This window comes from Entelurus aequoreus, linkage group LG10 (assembly GCF_033978785.1).
Source record: "Entelurus aequoreus isolate RoL-2023_Sb linkage group LG10, RoL_Eaeq_v1.1, whole genome shotgun sequence".
NCBI classification, from domain to species: Eukaryota; Metazoa; Chordata; class Actinopteri; order Syngnathiformes; family Syngnathidae; genus Entelurus; species Entelurus aequoreus.
Window position 1 is genome coordinate 69,144,973 of NC_084740.1, and position 13,810 is coordinate 69,158,782.

Genomic DNA, 13,810 nt, shown 5'->3' on the forward strand with positions numbered 1-13,810 from the left:
GCAGCACCCCACCGTGACAAATGACTGAGCTACGTGACGTCATTTCTTGTGATGTCTTAGGGGGCATTTTTTGTCGGGACAAGATTCGTTCCCAAGGAATCATATAAAGAACCAACTCTTTTTCTTTACTATAGTGGTCTCGATAACGGGTACCGGTTCTCAAAAAGGGATTTGTGTCCGAGGACTCGGTTCTTTTCTTATCGAACAACCGGGAAAACCGGGTTCGAGCATCATCCCTATTGATAATTTATTTATTGTAAATAAAGTAATGCAGACAGTTCTAAAATTTGGCTGACTGCAGCGAGCCACCTCGCCTATCGAGCACTTATGGTCCAGTTTTGCATACATTTTCATTAATTTCAATAAATGTGGGAATTAATTTAATTGTTTTCTTACTCCAAATTAATTGTTGTTTTTTTTAAGTTGCAAGTGATAGGTGCTTATTTAGTGAAACGAAAAGAAAAGTAAAACTGCATCAATATACATAAATTAAAGATGCATCAATAATCGATTTTTAATCGATTATTATTGCTCGTGAAGTTCCCAGAGATTCCCATCTCTAACTAGGAGGCTAAAGAACACTGAAGGGTTTCTTTTTATTCAATTTTATTGCAGCTGGTGTTGTGATTTATATTATGTTAATCTGAATAAATACTTCATAGTTTGAAACCGTTAATAGGGGATTTAAAGTATATGGGTTCATTGTAGAAATGCATAGGTATAGACTACTGAAATTCTAGTATCGGGGCAAATACCACACTCTCTCCACCTGAGGCATATTGTCTTACTCTTACATATTTTTCTTACGTATTTGTCTTAAAAGGGACAATGTCCAAAGTGTCCGGCGTGAAGTTGACATTCACGTACCTTAACGCCAGCAGTAGCCCGACGCGGAGGGGATGTCCACGTCAAAATAAAAACAATCCTCTCAGCCCCAAACAAACCCTCAAAATGAGCAGAAGTCTTTTAAGTTGTCATCCCGCAGACAAAGTTACGCACGAAGAACGCGAACATCACGACTCAAAGTGTTAATTGGCCAGCTTTTTCACAGCTAACAGCCATGCTAGTAGTCATGTCAGTGCCACTTCAAAGAACCTTAATAACTCCCTCCTACATCCGGTCTCGGATTTCAAACTAAAATTCCTATTAAACTAAACTCGTCGTGAATGTTGTATCTAATGCACAGTAAGTGTCTAAATGCACTTTTTACGAATATTAATTGAATTTAAGTTGTATTTGTGACTTTAACGTCCCCTAGACTTACAGTAATCATGCGTTTGTGTGATAATAATAACGCTTTTATTTTTTCGACATCGATCGGTGTCTTGTTTCGTATTTTTATACAACTTGACAAATCCTTCCTCACAGCTGCCAGTCAGCTGACTATCACATCCGCCGTGTCTAGTTTATGGAAGTGAGATTGTTTATTCTCTGCGCAGAGATGAGAAAAGAGGAAAAAGCATGTTTATGATGACTCGTCTCTTTTCAAACCCGCAGGTGCCCGGTAGTCAAGCTCGAACGCCAGTGTTTATGACCCTAGACAAAAGCAATAGAACAAAAGTGATGAAACGCTAAACACACAGTTTAACAATATCTAATTATTATTGACTGTCACCCAATAAATATCATTCTAATTTAATGTTACTACAGAGTACATGTTTTCGAACACAAGTGCAGAGTGACAATGATGCGAATGATACTCTGACATCGATTAGTTTACACTGAAGCCAGTCGCTCTGGACATCACGAAGCGAAACAAGCCGAGCGACTGCGTTGCTGGGGTAAGACGTAAATTTAAGAAACATCTAAAGCATCTTCATTGCAATTATGTATTCTAACTATCTCATTAACGTAGAAAATATCTAATATTGAGCTACACAGGAGTTAAGGCGCTGCAATGAGCCAGAAACAGTCTACACGTGGGTCCACGGTTGTCCGGGTGGGAGCGATTTGTTGCACGAAGGTAGCCGGGCGGACGGGGTTAGTTAGCAATGCAATTGGTGCTTCATTGGCATTACGTTGAGCACCGCTCGCTCGGGATGTGTCGTACAGAAAAACGATTCGCTTAGCATTGATTAGCAAGTTGCTACGAGGAACTGAAATAATGCCAACAACTAATGTGTTATGGAACAATTAAATGTGAATGAAACCATCGTTTATAATATTCTAAGAACCATTAGTTGAATGTGGTCGTTTTTATAAACATGATGGTCGTTTTTAGACATATGCTACTTACTATCGATAGCTATTACCACTGTATAAAATAACAATAATGGAAAAAAACTCTGTTAATCACTTAGTTACCAAAATGTTGCAAGTGATATACATAAAGTATGTTTGCTGTTATTATATTATTTGTCATTTCTAACAGCAATAGTTTCTTCTTGTGTCACTGTGGTAGGTTCCTGCTTTAACTTAGTTCCCAAGATTTTGTGTCCACAGGTATCAGCGCCACCTTGAGGCAGCGCATCATGGGCATAACCAAGCAGTACCTGCGGTACGTCTCTGGCGCGGTCTTCGGCGTGATCGGCAGCCAGAAAGCGAACATCGCCTACGTGACGCTCCGCGGCGGCGAAAGGGGCCGCTATGTGGCCGTGGCTGCGTGCGAACATGTCATCGTCTGGGACATCCGCAAAGCGGAAAAGGTGTGTTGCCGTGATACAAACCCCTGCGTCAGAAAGAAAATAATAATTTGACCCCCTCCACCCTGTCCAGGTCTTGATCCTGAAGGGTCAGAAACACGAAGCAACCTTTTTGTGTCCCTCACCCGATGGCGTCCACATCGCCGTGGGTTACGAAGATGGCGCCGTGAGGATCTTCAGCCTGCTGGACGGCGAGAGCAACGTCTGCTTTAATGGCCACAAGTCTGGCGTCACGGTCATACGCTACGACGGTCTGGGGGCGCGGCTTGTCACTGGTTCCAAAGTAAGTCCGAGGCTAAATGTTGGAATTGTGGCTATCATTCACAATCCTTATGCAAGACAAGCACATGTTTTTGTTTTTGTTTATGCATTCTAAATCATAGATAAACATTAGCAAGAAAATATCCAAAAACCTCCAATAACATTTTATATACATGCTTTAAGTATATATGTAATGTAGTATGTGTCACATTCAAAATAACATATAATAATTATGTATTTTGATCATTTTAGGGCATACAGAACCAATGAGAGTCACTCTTTTCCGCCTATAAAGCGCACTAGAAAACATGCAATAACCCCCATCAACGTTTTATATGCAAACTGTAAGTATATATGTAATGTAGTATATGTCACATTCATAATAACATGTAATGTTTACGTATTTTGATCATTTTAAGCATACGGAGCCAATGAGAGTCGCTCTTTTCCGCATATAAAGCGCACTAGAAAACATCCAATTACCCTCCATCAACGTTTTATATACAAACTGTAAGTATATATGTAATGTAGTATCTGTCATATTCATAATAACATGTAATGTTTACGTATTTTGATCATTTTAAGCATACGGAGCCAATGAGAGTCGCTCTTTTCCGCCTATAAAACGCACTAGAAAACATCCAATAACCCTCCATCGACGTCTTATATTCAAACTGTAAGTATATATGTAATGTAGTATATGTCACATTCATAATAACATGTAGTGTTTACGTATTTTGATCATTTTAAGCGTACGGAGCCAATGAGAGTCGCTCTTTTCCGCCTATAAAGCACACTAGAAAATATGCAATAACCCTCCATCAACGTTTTAAAGGGAAACTGTAAGTATATATGTAATGTAGTATATGTCACATTCATAATAACACGTAATGTTTACGTATTTTGATAATTTTAAGCGTACGGAGCCAATGAGAGTCACTCTTTTCTGCCTTTAAAGCGCACTAGAAAACATCCAATAACCCTCCATCAACGTTTTATTTACAAACTGTAAGTATATATGCAATGTAGTATCTGTCATATTCATAATAACATGTAATATTTACGTATTTTGATCATTTTAAGCATACAGAGCCAATGAGAGTCGCTCTTTTCCGCCTATAAAGCGCATTAGAAAATATGCAATAACCCTCCATCAAAGTTTTATATGCAAACTGTAAGTATATATGTAATGTAGTATATGTCACATTCATAATAACACGTAATGTTTACGTATTTTGATCATTTTAAGCGTACGTAGCCAATGAGAGTCACTCTTTTCCGCCTTTAAAGCGCACTAGAAAACATCCAATAACCCTCCATCGACGTTTTATATACAAACTGTAAGTATATATGCAATGTAGTATCTGTCATATTCATAATAACATGTAATATTTACGTATTTTGATCATTTTAAGCATACAGAGCCAATGAGAGTCGCTCTTTTCCGCCTATAAAGCGCATTAGAAAATATGCAATAACCCTCCATCAAAGTTTTATATGCAAACTGTAAGTATATATGTAATGTAGTATATGTCACATTCATAATAACACGTAATGTTTACGTATTTTGATCATTTTAAGCGTACGTAGCCAATGAGAGTCACTCTTTTCCGCCTTTAAAGCGCACTAGAAAACATCCAATAACCCTCCATCGACGTTTTATATACAAACTGTAAGTATATATGCAATGTAGTATCTGTCATATTCATAATAACATGCAATATTTACGTATTTTGCTAATTTTAAGCATACAGAGCCAATGAGAGTCGCTCTTTTCTGCCTATAAAGCGTACTAGAAAATATGCAATAACCCTCCATCAACATTTTATATTCAAACTGTAAGTATATATGTAATGTAGTATATGTCACATTCATAATAACACGTAATGTTTACGTATTTTGATCATTTTAAGCGTACGTAGCCAATGAGAGTCACTCTTTTCCGCCTTTAAAGCGCACTAGAAAACATCCAATAACCCTCCATCGACGTTTTATATACAAACTGTAAGTATATATGCAATGTAGTATCTGTCATATTCATAATAACATGCAATATTTACGTATTTTGCTAATTTTAAGCATATAAAGCCAATGAGAGTCGCTCTTTTCCGCCTATAAAGCGCATTAGAAAATATGCAATAACCCTCCATCAAAGTTTTATATGCAAACTGTAAGTATATATGTAATGTAGTATATGTCACATTCATAATAACACGTAATGTTTACGTATTTTGATCATTTTAAGCGTACGTAGCCAATGAGAGTCACTCTTTTCCGCCTTTAAAGCGCACTAGAAAACATCCAATAACCCTCCATCGACGTTTTATATACAAACTGTAAGTATATATGCAATGTAGTATCTGTCACATTCATAATAACATGCAATATTTACGTATTTTGCTCATTTTAAGCATACAGAGCCAATGAGAGTCGCTATTTTCCGCCTATAAAGCGTACTAGAAAATATGCAATAACCCTCCATCAACGTCTTATATGCAAACTGTAAGTATATACTGTATGTAATGTAGTACCGGTATATGCCACATTCATAATAACAGGTAATGTTTACGTATTTTGATCATTTTAAGCGTACGGAGCCAATGAGAGTCGCTCTTTTCCGCCTATAAAGCGCATTAGAAAATATGTAATAACCCTCCGTCAACGTTTTATAGGCAAACTGTAAGTATATATGTAATGTAGTATATGTCACATTCATAATAACATGTAATGTTTACGTATTTTGATCATTTTAAGCATACGGAGCCAATGAGAGTCGCTCTTTTCCGCCTATAAAACGCACTAGAAAACATGCAATAACCCTCCATCAACGTCTTATATGCAAACTGTAAGTATATATGTATTGTAGTATATGTCACATTCATAATAACATGTAATGTTTACGTATTTTGATCATTTTAAGCGTACAGAGACAATGAGAGTCGCTCTTTTCCGCCTATAAAGCGCACTAAAAAATATGCAATAACCCTCCATCAAAGTTTTAAAGGGAAACTGTAAGTATATATGTAATGTAGTATATGTCACATTCATAATAACACGTAATGTTTACGTATTTTGATCATTTTAAGCGTACAGAGCCAATGAGAGTCACTCTTTTCCGCCTTTAAAGCGCACTAGAAAACATCCAATAACCCTCCATCAACGTTTTATTTACAAACTGTAAGTATATATGCAATGTAGTATCTGTCATATTCATAATAACATGTAATATTTACGTATTTTGCTCATTTTAAGCATACAGAGCCAATGAGAGTCGCTCTTTTCCGCCTATAAAGCGCATTAGAAAATATGCAATAACCCTCCATCAACGTTTTATATGCAAACTGTAAGTATATATGTAATGTAGTATATGTCACATTCATAATAACACGTAATGTTTACGTATTTTGATCATTTTAAGCGTACGTAGCCAATGAGAGTCACTCTTTTCCGCCTTTAAAGCGCACTAGAAAACATCCAATAACCCTCCATCGACGTTTTATATACAAACTGTAAGTATATATGCAATGTAGTATCTGTCACATTCATAATAACATGCAATATTTACGTATTTTGCTCATTTTAAGCATACAGAGCCAATGAGAGTCGCTATTTTCCGCCTATAAAGCGTACTAGAAAATATGCAATAACCCTCCATCAGCGTCTTATATGCAAACTGTAAGTATATACTGTATGTAATGTAGTACCGGTATATGCCACATTCATAATAACAGGTAATGTTTACGTATTTTGATCATTTTAAGCGTACGGAGCCAATGAGAGTCGCTCTTTTCCGCCTATAAAGCGCATTAGAAAATATGTAGTAACCCTCCATCAACGTTTTATATGCAAACTGTAAGTATATATGTAATGTAGTATATGTCACATTCATAATAACATGTAATGTTTACGTATTTTGATCATTTTAAGCATACGGAGCCAATGAGAGTCGCTCTTTTCCGCCTATAAAACGCACTAGAAAACATGCAATAACCCTCCATCAACGTCTTATATGCAAACTTTAAGTATATATGTATTGTAGTATATGTCACATTCATAATAACATGTAATGTTTACGTATTTTGATCATTTTAAGCGTACGGAGCCAATGAGAGTCGCTCTTTTCGCCTATAAAGCGCACTAAAAAATATGCAATAACCCTCCATCAAAGTTTTAAAGGGAAACTGTAAGTATATATGTAATGTAGTATATGTCACATTCATAATAACACGTAATGTTTACGTATTTTGATCATTTTAAGCGTACGGAGCCAATGAGAGTCACTCTTTTCCGCCTTTAAAGCGCACTAGAAAACATCCAATAACCCTCCACCAACGTTTTATTTACAAACTGTAAGTATATATGCAATGTAGTATCTGTCATATTCATAATAACATGTAATATTTACGTATTTTGCTCATTTTAAGCATACAGAGCCAATGAGAGTCGCTCTTTTCCGCCTATAAAGCGCATTAGAAAATATGCAATAACCCTCCATCAACGTTTTATATGCAAACTGTAAGTATATATGTAATGTAGTATATGTCACATTCATAATAACACGTAATGTTTACGTATTTTGATCATTTTAAGCGTACGTAGCCAATGAGAGTCACTCTTTTCCGCCTTTAAAGCGCACTAGAAAACATCCAATAACCCTCCATCGACGTTTTATATACAAACTGTAAGTATATATGCAATGTAGTATCTGTCATATTCATAATAACATGCAATATTTACGTATTTTGCTCATTTTAAGCGTACAGAGCCAATGAGAGTCGCTCTTTTCCGCCTATAAAGCGTACTAGAAAATATGCAATAACCCTCCATCAATGTCTTATATGCAAACTGTAAGTATATATGTAATGTAGTATATGCCACATTCATAATAACAGGTAATGTTTACGTATTTTGATCATTTTAAGCGTACAGAGCCAATGAGATTCGCTCTTTTCCGCCTTTAAAGCGCACTAGAAAACATGCAATAACCCTCCATCAACGTTTTATATACAAACTGTAAGTATATATGCAATGTAGTATCTGTCACATTCATAATAACATGTAATGTTTACGTATTTTGCTAATTTTAAGCATACCGCTGCGCATTAATTTCACAAACGCATCACAACGTTCGCATTTTCCTTCAACAACAACAACGCTACTAATCATGTCAGACTTCATGAGAGACAACAAAGACCACTTTAGGGACACATGATGATCCAGAAACTTCTATATTTGATCCTGGATGATCTTAAAAGTTTTAGAAACTAAACACAGACAGCTTTAGTGAAACACAAAGCATCATGTAGCAGTATTGCTATGTGCTAAACAAGATATACAAACTATAAACATAATAAAACAATCCCTTACTGTACAATGTCTGCTCTCACTGGGATAAAGACTGATGGGATTTTTATATATTCCTGTTTTCATGAAGAATTAATCAGTGGATGCTTATAAAAAAGGCTTAAAAACCCTTCTTTTCAAAAAAGCCTTTTTTTTTTAAAATATATGCATACTAGTTTTAGCTATTTGGTTGTTCTAGTTTTTATTTTTTTTAATTTTTTATTATCTTTAAAAAAAAATAAAAAATTAATACACTGTAGCACTTGAGGTTGTTTACTCAATGTAAAGTGCTTTTTACAAATAAAATCTATTATTATTATAAAGGAATGATGTGGTTGCAGGACACGTACGTGATCGTGTGGGACGTGATCAACGAGTGCGGCCTGTACCGCCTGCAAGGCCACAAGGACATGGTGACTCAGGCGCTCTTCCTCAAGGACCAGAACCTCCTGGTGACCAGGTGAGCGTCCCGACCCGGCACACGAACCAAAACACTGACCACTAACTCCTGTCGTCACTAACTCCAGCTCCAAGGACTCTTTTGTCAAGTGGTGGGACTTGGACACGCAGCACTGCTTCAAGACCATGGTCGGCCACCGCAGTGAGGTCAGTACATATCTTATATACATCAGATAAAGCTTTCCAGTCCCCCCAAACCGAGGAACAGGGGACCCCCTACTTGTGTATCTGCCATGAAATGATGAGGATTGGATTTTATAATAAATCGCTCTTACAAGTGCCTTGTTATTGCGCAATACTAACCATATTCAGTATTCCGCTGCTAAAAGCCAGCTGGCAACTAGTGCGCGCTAATCACTGGCTGGCAGCTAACACGCTAATTACTAGCTGGCAACGTGTGCGCTAATCACTAGCTTGCAACTGGCTCATTAATTGCTAGCTGACTATTAATCACTAACTGGCAATTAGTGCGCTAATCACTAGGTGACAACTAACGTGCTAATGGCTAGCTGGCGACTAGAGCGCAAAGCGCTAGCTGGCAACTAGCGCAATAATCGCTAGCTGACAACTACCTAATAATCGCTAGCTTGCAAGTAATGCACAAATTGCTAGTTGACAACTAGCGTGCAATCGCTAGCCGGCAAGTAGAGCGGTAATTCCTAACTGGCAACTCACGCAGTAATCACTAGTTGACAATTGGCGCGCTAATCTTCCTCTGACAACTAGCGTGGTACTCGCTAACTGGCAACTCGAGCCCTAATTGCTAGCTGACAACTAGAGCGTAAACCGCAAGCTGGCAATTAATGCACAAATCACTAGCTGACAACTAGCGTGCAATCACTAGCTGACAACTAGAGCATTAATCGCTCACTGACAACTAGCGTGTTACTTGCCAGCTATCAACTAGTGCGCTAATCACTTGGTGACAACTAACGTTCTAATGGCTAGCTGGCAATTGGGGCATTAATCACTAGCTGACAACTAGAGCACTAATTGCTAGCTGACAACTAGAGTGCTGATCGCTAGTTGGCAACTCGCATAATCATCGCAAGCCGGCAAATAGAGCGCTAATCGTTCAACTAACGCAACAATCGCTAGCTGGCAACTGGCTCGCTAATCTTCCTCTGATAAATTGCGTGCTAATTGCTAGCTAGGAACTAGCACACTAATAGTTAGCCGGCAACTAGAACGCTAATTGCTTGCTAACAACTAATGCAACAATCGCTAGCTGACCACTAGCGCCCACATCTTTCTCTGATAACCAGCGTCTTTCTCGCTAGGTGGCAACTAGAGCACTAATTGCTAGCTGGTAACTAATGCACAAATTGCTAGCTGACAACTAGTGTGCAATTGCAAGCTGACAACTAGAGCGCTAATCACTAGCTGGCAACTAGCATGTAAATCATTAGCATGCAACTGGAGCGCTAATCACTTTGCTGACAACTAACGCACCAATCGCTAGCTGGCAACTAGTGCATTAATTGCTAACTGGCAACGAGTGTGCTAATCGCTAGATGGCAACTAGTGTGCTAATCGCTAGCGGACAACTGGTACGATAATCACTAGCTGACAATTGGCGCCATAATTGCTAGCTGAAAACTGGCGCCATAATCGCTACCTGGCAACTAACGCACAGATCTTTAGCTGATAACTAGCGCGCCAATCGCTAGCTGACAACTAGGGTGTTAATCGCTAGCTGATAAATAGAGCGCTAATCATTAGCTGGCAACTAACGCACCAATCGCTAGCTGGCAACTAGTGCAGTAATTGCTAACTGGAAACTAGTGCGCTAATCGCTAGCTGGCACGTAGAGCGCTAATTGCTAGTTGGCAACTAGCGCGATAACCGCTAGCTGACAACTGGTGCGATAATCGCTAGCGGAAAACTGCCGCCATAATCGCTAGCTGGCAACTAACGCACCGATTTTAGCTGATAACTAGCGCGCCAATCACTAGCTGACAACTAGGGCGTTAATCGCTAGCTGATAAGTAGAGCGCTAATCGCTTGCTAGCAACTAATGCAACAATTGCTAGTTGACAACTAGCGCCCTCATCTTCCTCCGATATCTAGCGTCTTACTCACTAGCTGGCAACTAGATCCCTAATCGCTAGCTGATATCTAGCGCGCTATTCGCTAGCTGGTATCTAATGCACAAATTGCTAGCTGACTACTCGTGTGCAATTGCTACCTTGACAACTAGAGCGCTAATCACTAGGTGGCAACTGTCATGTTAATCACTAGCATGCAACTAGAGCGCTAATCACTTGCTGACAACTAACGCACCAATCGCTAGCTGGCAACTAGTGCAGTAATTGCTAACTGGAAACTAGTGCGCTAATCGCTAGCTGGCACTTAGAGCGCTAATTGCTAGTTGGCAGCCAGAGTGCTAATTGCTAACTGACAGCCAACGCGTTAATCGCTAGCTGATAACTATAGTGCTAATCGCTAGCTATCTTAAACGCTGACATGAATATAATAATATGTTGGCTCAATGTTGATGTTTATATAAATACATTTACATTTGTGAGGAAAGTTGTTGGGGGAAATATACAAAATTTCACGGCCCGCCTGCAGTACCTCTGTGCACCCCTAGGGGGTTGTTGAACTCCGATTAAAAATAAAGTATATCTAAATGTGAAATAGGCGTTTTAATATTTGTATGTTTTGACATAATAAATGTCATTTGGAAGGCGGAACACAGAGCGAGTTGAAGCGTTTCAGACAGTAGCTGGAGTACGTGCACAGCGTTTTATACTCCTATATTCAAACACAGTGTTACTGTTCAAACTGGGTAATGTTACAGAAATGGCAAGTTTTTGATGAATACTTGGGCCTACTACGTGACTGTATTTGGTCATTATGGTGGTTCTTGGAGTGTTTTTCTGAGGTGCCACTGTGGCGTGCTCAGGTGTGGTCCATGGCGTTTGTCAACGGCGAGAGGCGACTGTTAACGGGCTCCGCCGACAGCGAGCTGAGAGCGTGGGACATCAGCTACCTGCAGGAGGTGAGGCCACCTTTTTGACCGTGGCGGCCAGACAGGAAGTGAGAGTCTCTGCGTGTGCACAGGAACCAGCTGAGGGCGAGCCTGAAGTGAAGAAGGGAAAAACTCTCCCGCAGGACGACGACGGCGGCGGCGGCGACGCGGACGAGAGCCCAGCTGACGTAAAGGACAATGTTGATGATTAAACGTGGTCGTCAGGACTTTTAACTTTCTGTCTTTTTAGCGCATTTTGACTTGTAAGAAAGCCGGCTCCATCCTCCGCGAGGCCAGAGACCGGGTGGTGTCTCTGGCCTGTGACAACAAGGCCAGGGTCATCGCTTGTCATGTGAGTGCACGCACACACGCCAGGCTATGACATCATCATTAACCAATCACAGGCTGTTGTACCTCAACGCTCGTTCTTCATCTCAGCAAACGACTCCCCAGTTGATGTTCCCTTCCCATCAAGTTCACATCTATTAGGACAAATATTTCACATTCCATCCATCCATCCATTCATTTTCTACCGCTTGTCCCTTTCGGGATCGGGGGGGTGCTGGAGCCTATATCAACTGCATTCCACTGTGAAATTTATTTGGAGGAAAAGTTGCAATGCATTAGGCTAACAATGACACCACAACCAGGCTAACTTGTGACACCACAACCAGGCTAACTTGTGACACCACAACCAGGCTAACTTCTGACAACCAGGTTAACTTGTGACACCACAACCAGGCTAACTTCTGACACCACAACCAGGCTAACTTCTGACAACCAGGTTAACTTGTGACACCACAAGCAGGCTAACTTCTGACAACCAGGTTAACTTGTGACATCACAACCAGGCTAACTTCTGACACCACAACCAGGCTAAGTTCTGACAACCAGGTTAACTTGTGACACCACAACCAGGCTAACTTGTGACACCACAACCAGGCTAACTTCTGACAACCAGGTTAACTTGTGACACCACAACCAGGCTAACTTCTGACACCACAACCAGGCTAACTTCTGACAACCAGGCTAACTTCTGACACCACAACCAGGCTAACTTCTGAAAACCAGGTTAACTTGTGACACCACAACCAGGCTAACTTCTGACACCACAACCAGGCTAACTTCTGACACCACAACCAGGCTAAATTTTGACAACAAGGCTAACTTCTGACACCACAACCAGGCTAACTTCTGACAACAAGACTAACTTCTGACACCACAACCAGGCTAACTTCTGACAACCAGGCTAACGTGTGACACCACAACCAGGCTAACTTCTGACACCACAACCAGGCTAACTTCTGACACCACAACCAGGCTAACTTCTGACAACAAGGCTAACTTCTGACACCACAACCAGGCTAACTTCTGACAACCAGGCTAACGTGTGACATCACAACCAGGCTAACTTCTGAAAACCAGGCTAACTTGTGACACCACAACTAGGCTAACTTCTGACAACCAGGCTAACTTCTGACACCACAACCAGGCTAACTTCTGACAACCAGGCTAACTTCTGACACCACAACCAGACTAACTTCTGACACCACAACCAGGCTAGCTTCTGACAACAAGGCTAACTTCTGACACCACAACCAGGCTAACTTCTGACAACCAGGCTAACTTGTGACACCACAACCAGGCTAACTTGTGAAATCACAACCAGGCTAACTTCTGACAACAAAGCTAACTTCTGACACCACAACCAGGCTAACTTCTGACAACCAGGCTAACTTGTGACAGCACAACCAGGCTAACTTGTGACACCACAACCAGGCTAACTTGTGACACCACAACCAGGCTAACTTCTGACATCACGACCAGGCTAACTTCTGACAACCAGGCTAACTTGTGACACCACAACCAGGCTAACTTCTGACAACCAGGCTAACTTGTGACACCACAACCAGGCTAACTTCTGACACCACATGTCCCCCTCAGTGGAAAAAAGTTTGGACACCCCTGTTTTAGATAGATGTTCAGGTAGAGAAAACCTTCTGCATCCTACAAGTACCAGAAGCCAAAACACATAGCAACCGATTTATGACTCTTCTGAGGGCCTCAAACATCTCATTGTTTGTTTTTTTGACTCGTCAGGGCAACGACTCCATCCTGGAGCTCTTCACGG

The 13,810-nt window shown here is 40.2% G+C and overlaps 2 protein-coding genes across 5 annotated transcripts in view; one reads left to right on the forward strand and one right to left on the reverse strand.

The window, feature by feature from the left end:
- The window catches only part of gdap2 (ganglioside induced differentiation associated protein 2), a 34,333-nt gene extending 33,228 nt beyond the window's left edge, over positions 1–1,105 (reverse strand). For both annotated transcript variants that reach the window (XM_062061534.1, XM_062061533.1), the window contains exon 1: positions 868–1,105. The gene's annotated coding sequence lies outside the window, so the exon portion shown is untranslated. The remainder of the gene's footprint in view (positions 1–867) is intronic.
- A 304-nt stretch (positions 1,106–1,409) lies between these two features.
- The window catches only part of wdr3 (WD repeat domain 3), a 33,101-nt gene continuing 20,700 nt past the window's right edge, over positions 1,410–13,810 (forward strand). The window contains exons 1-9 of one of the 3 annotated variants that reach the window (XM_062061532.1): positions 1,410–1,781; positions 2,428–2,645; positions 2,716–2,925; positions 8,588–8,706; positions 8,774–8,852; positions 11,614–11,709; positions 11,772–11,867; positions 11,930–12,031; positions 13,780–13,810. The exon at positions 13,780–13,810 is cut by the window's right edge and continues 70 nt beyond it. In XM_062061532.1, the coding sequence (XP_061917516.1) occupies positions 2,472–2,645; positions 2,716–2,925; positions 8,588–8,706; positions 8,774–8,852; positions 11,614–11,709; positions 11,772–11,867; positions 11,930–12,031; positions 13,780–13,810 (907 nt within the window). In that variant the 5' untranslated portion in view covers positions 1,410–1,781; positions 2,428–2,471. Of the gene's footprint in view, positions 1,782–1,848; positions 1,964–2,427; positions 2,646–2,715; positions 2,926–8,587; positions 8,707–8,773; positions 8,853–11,613; positions 11,710–11,771; positions 11,868–11,929; positions 12,032–13,779 lie in introns of those variants that run through there. The other 2 variants (XM_062061530.1, XM_062061531.1) reach the window with 2 other exon arrangements.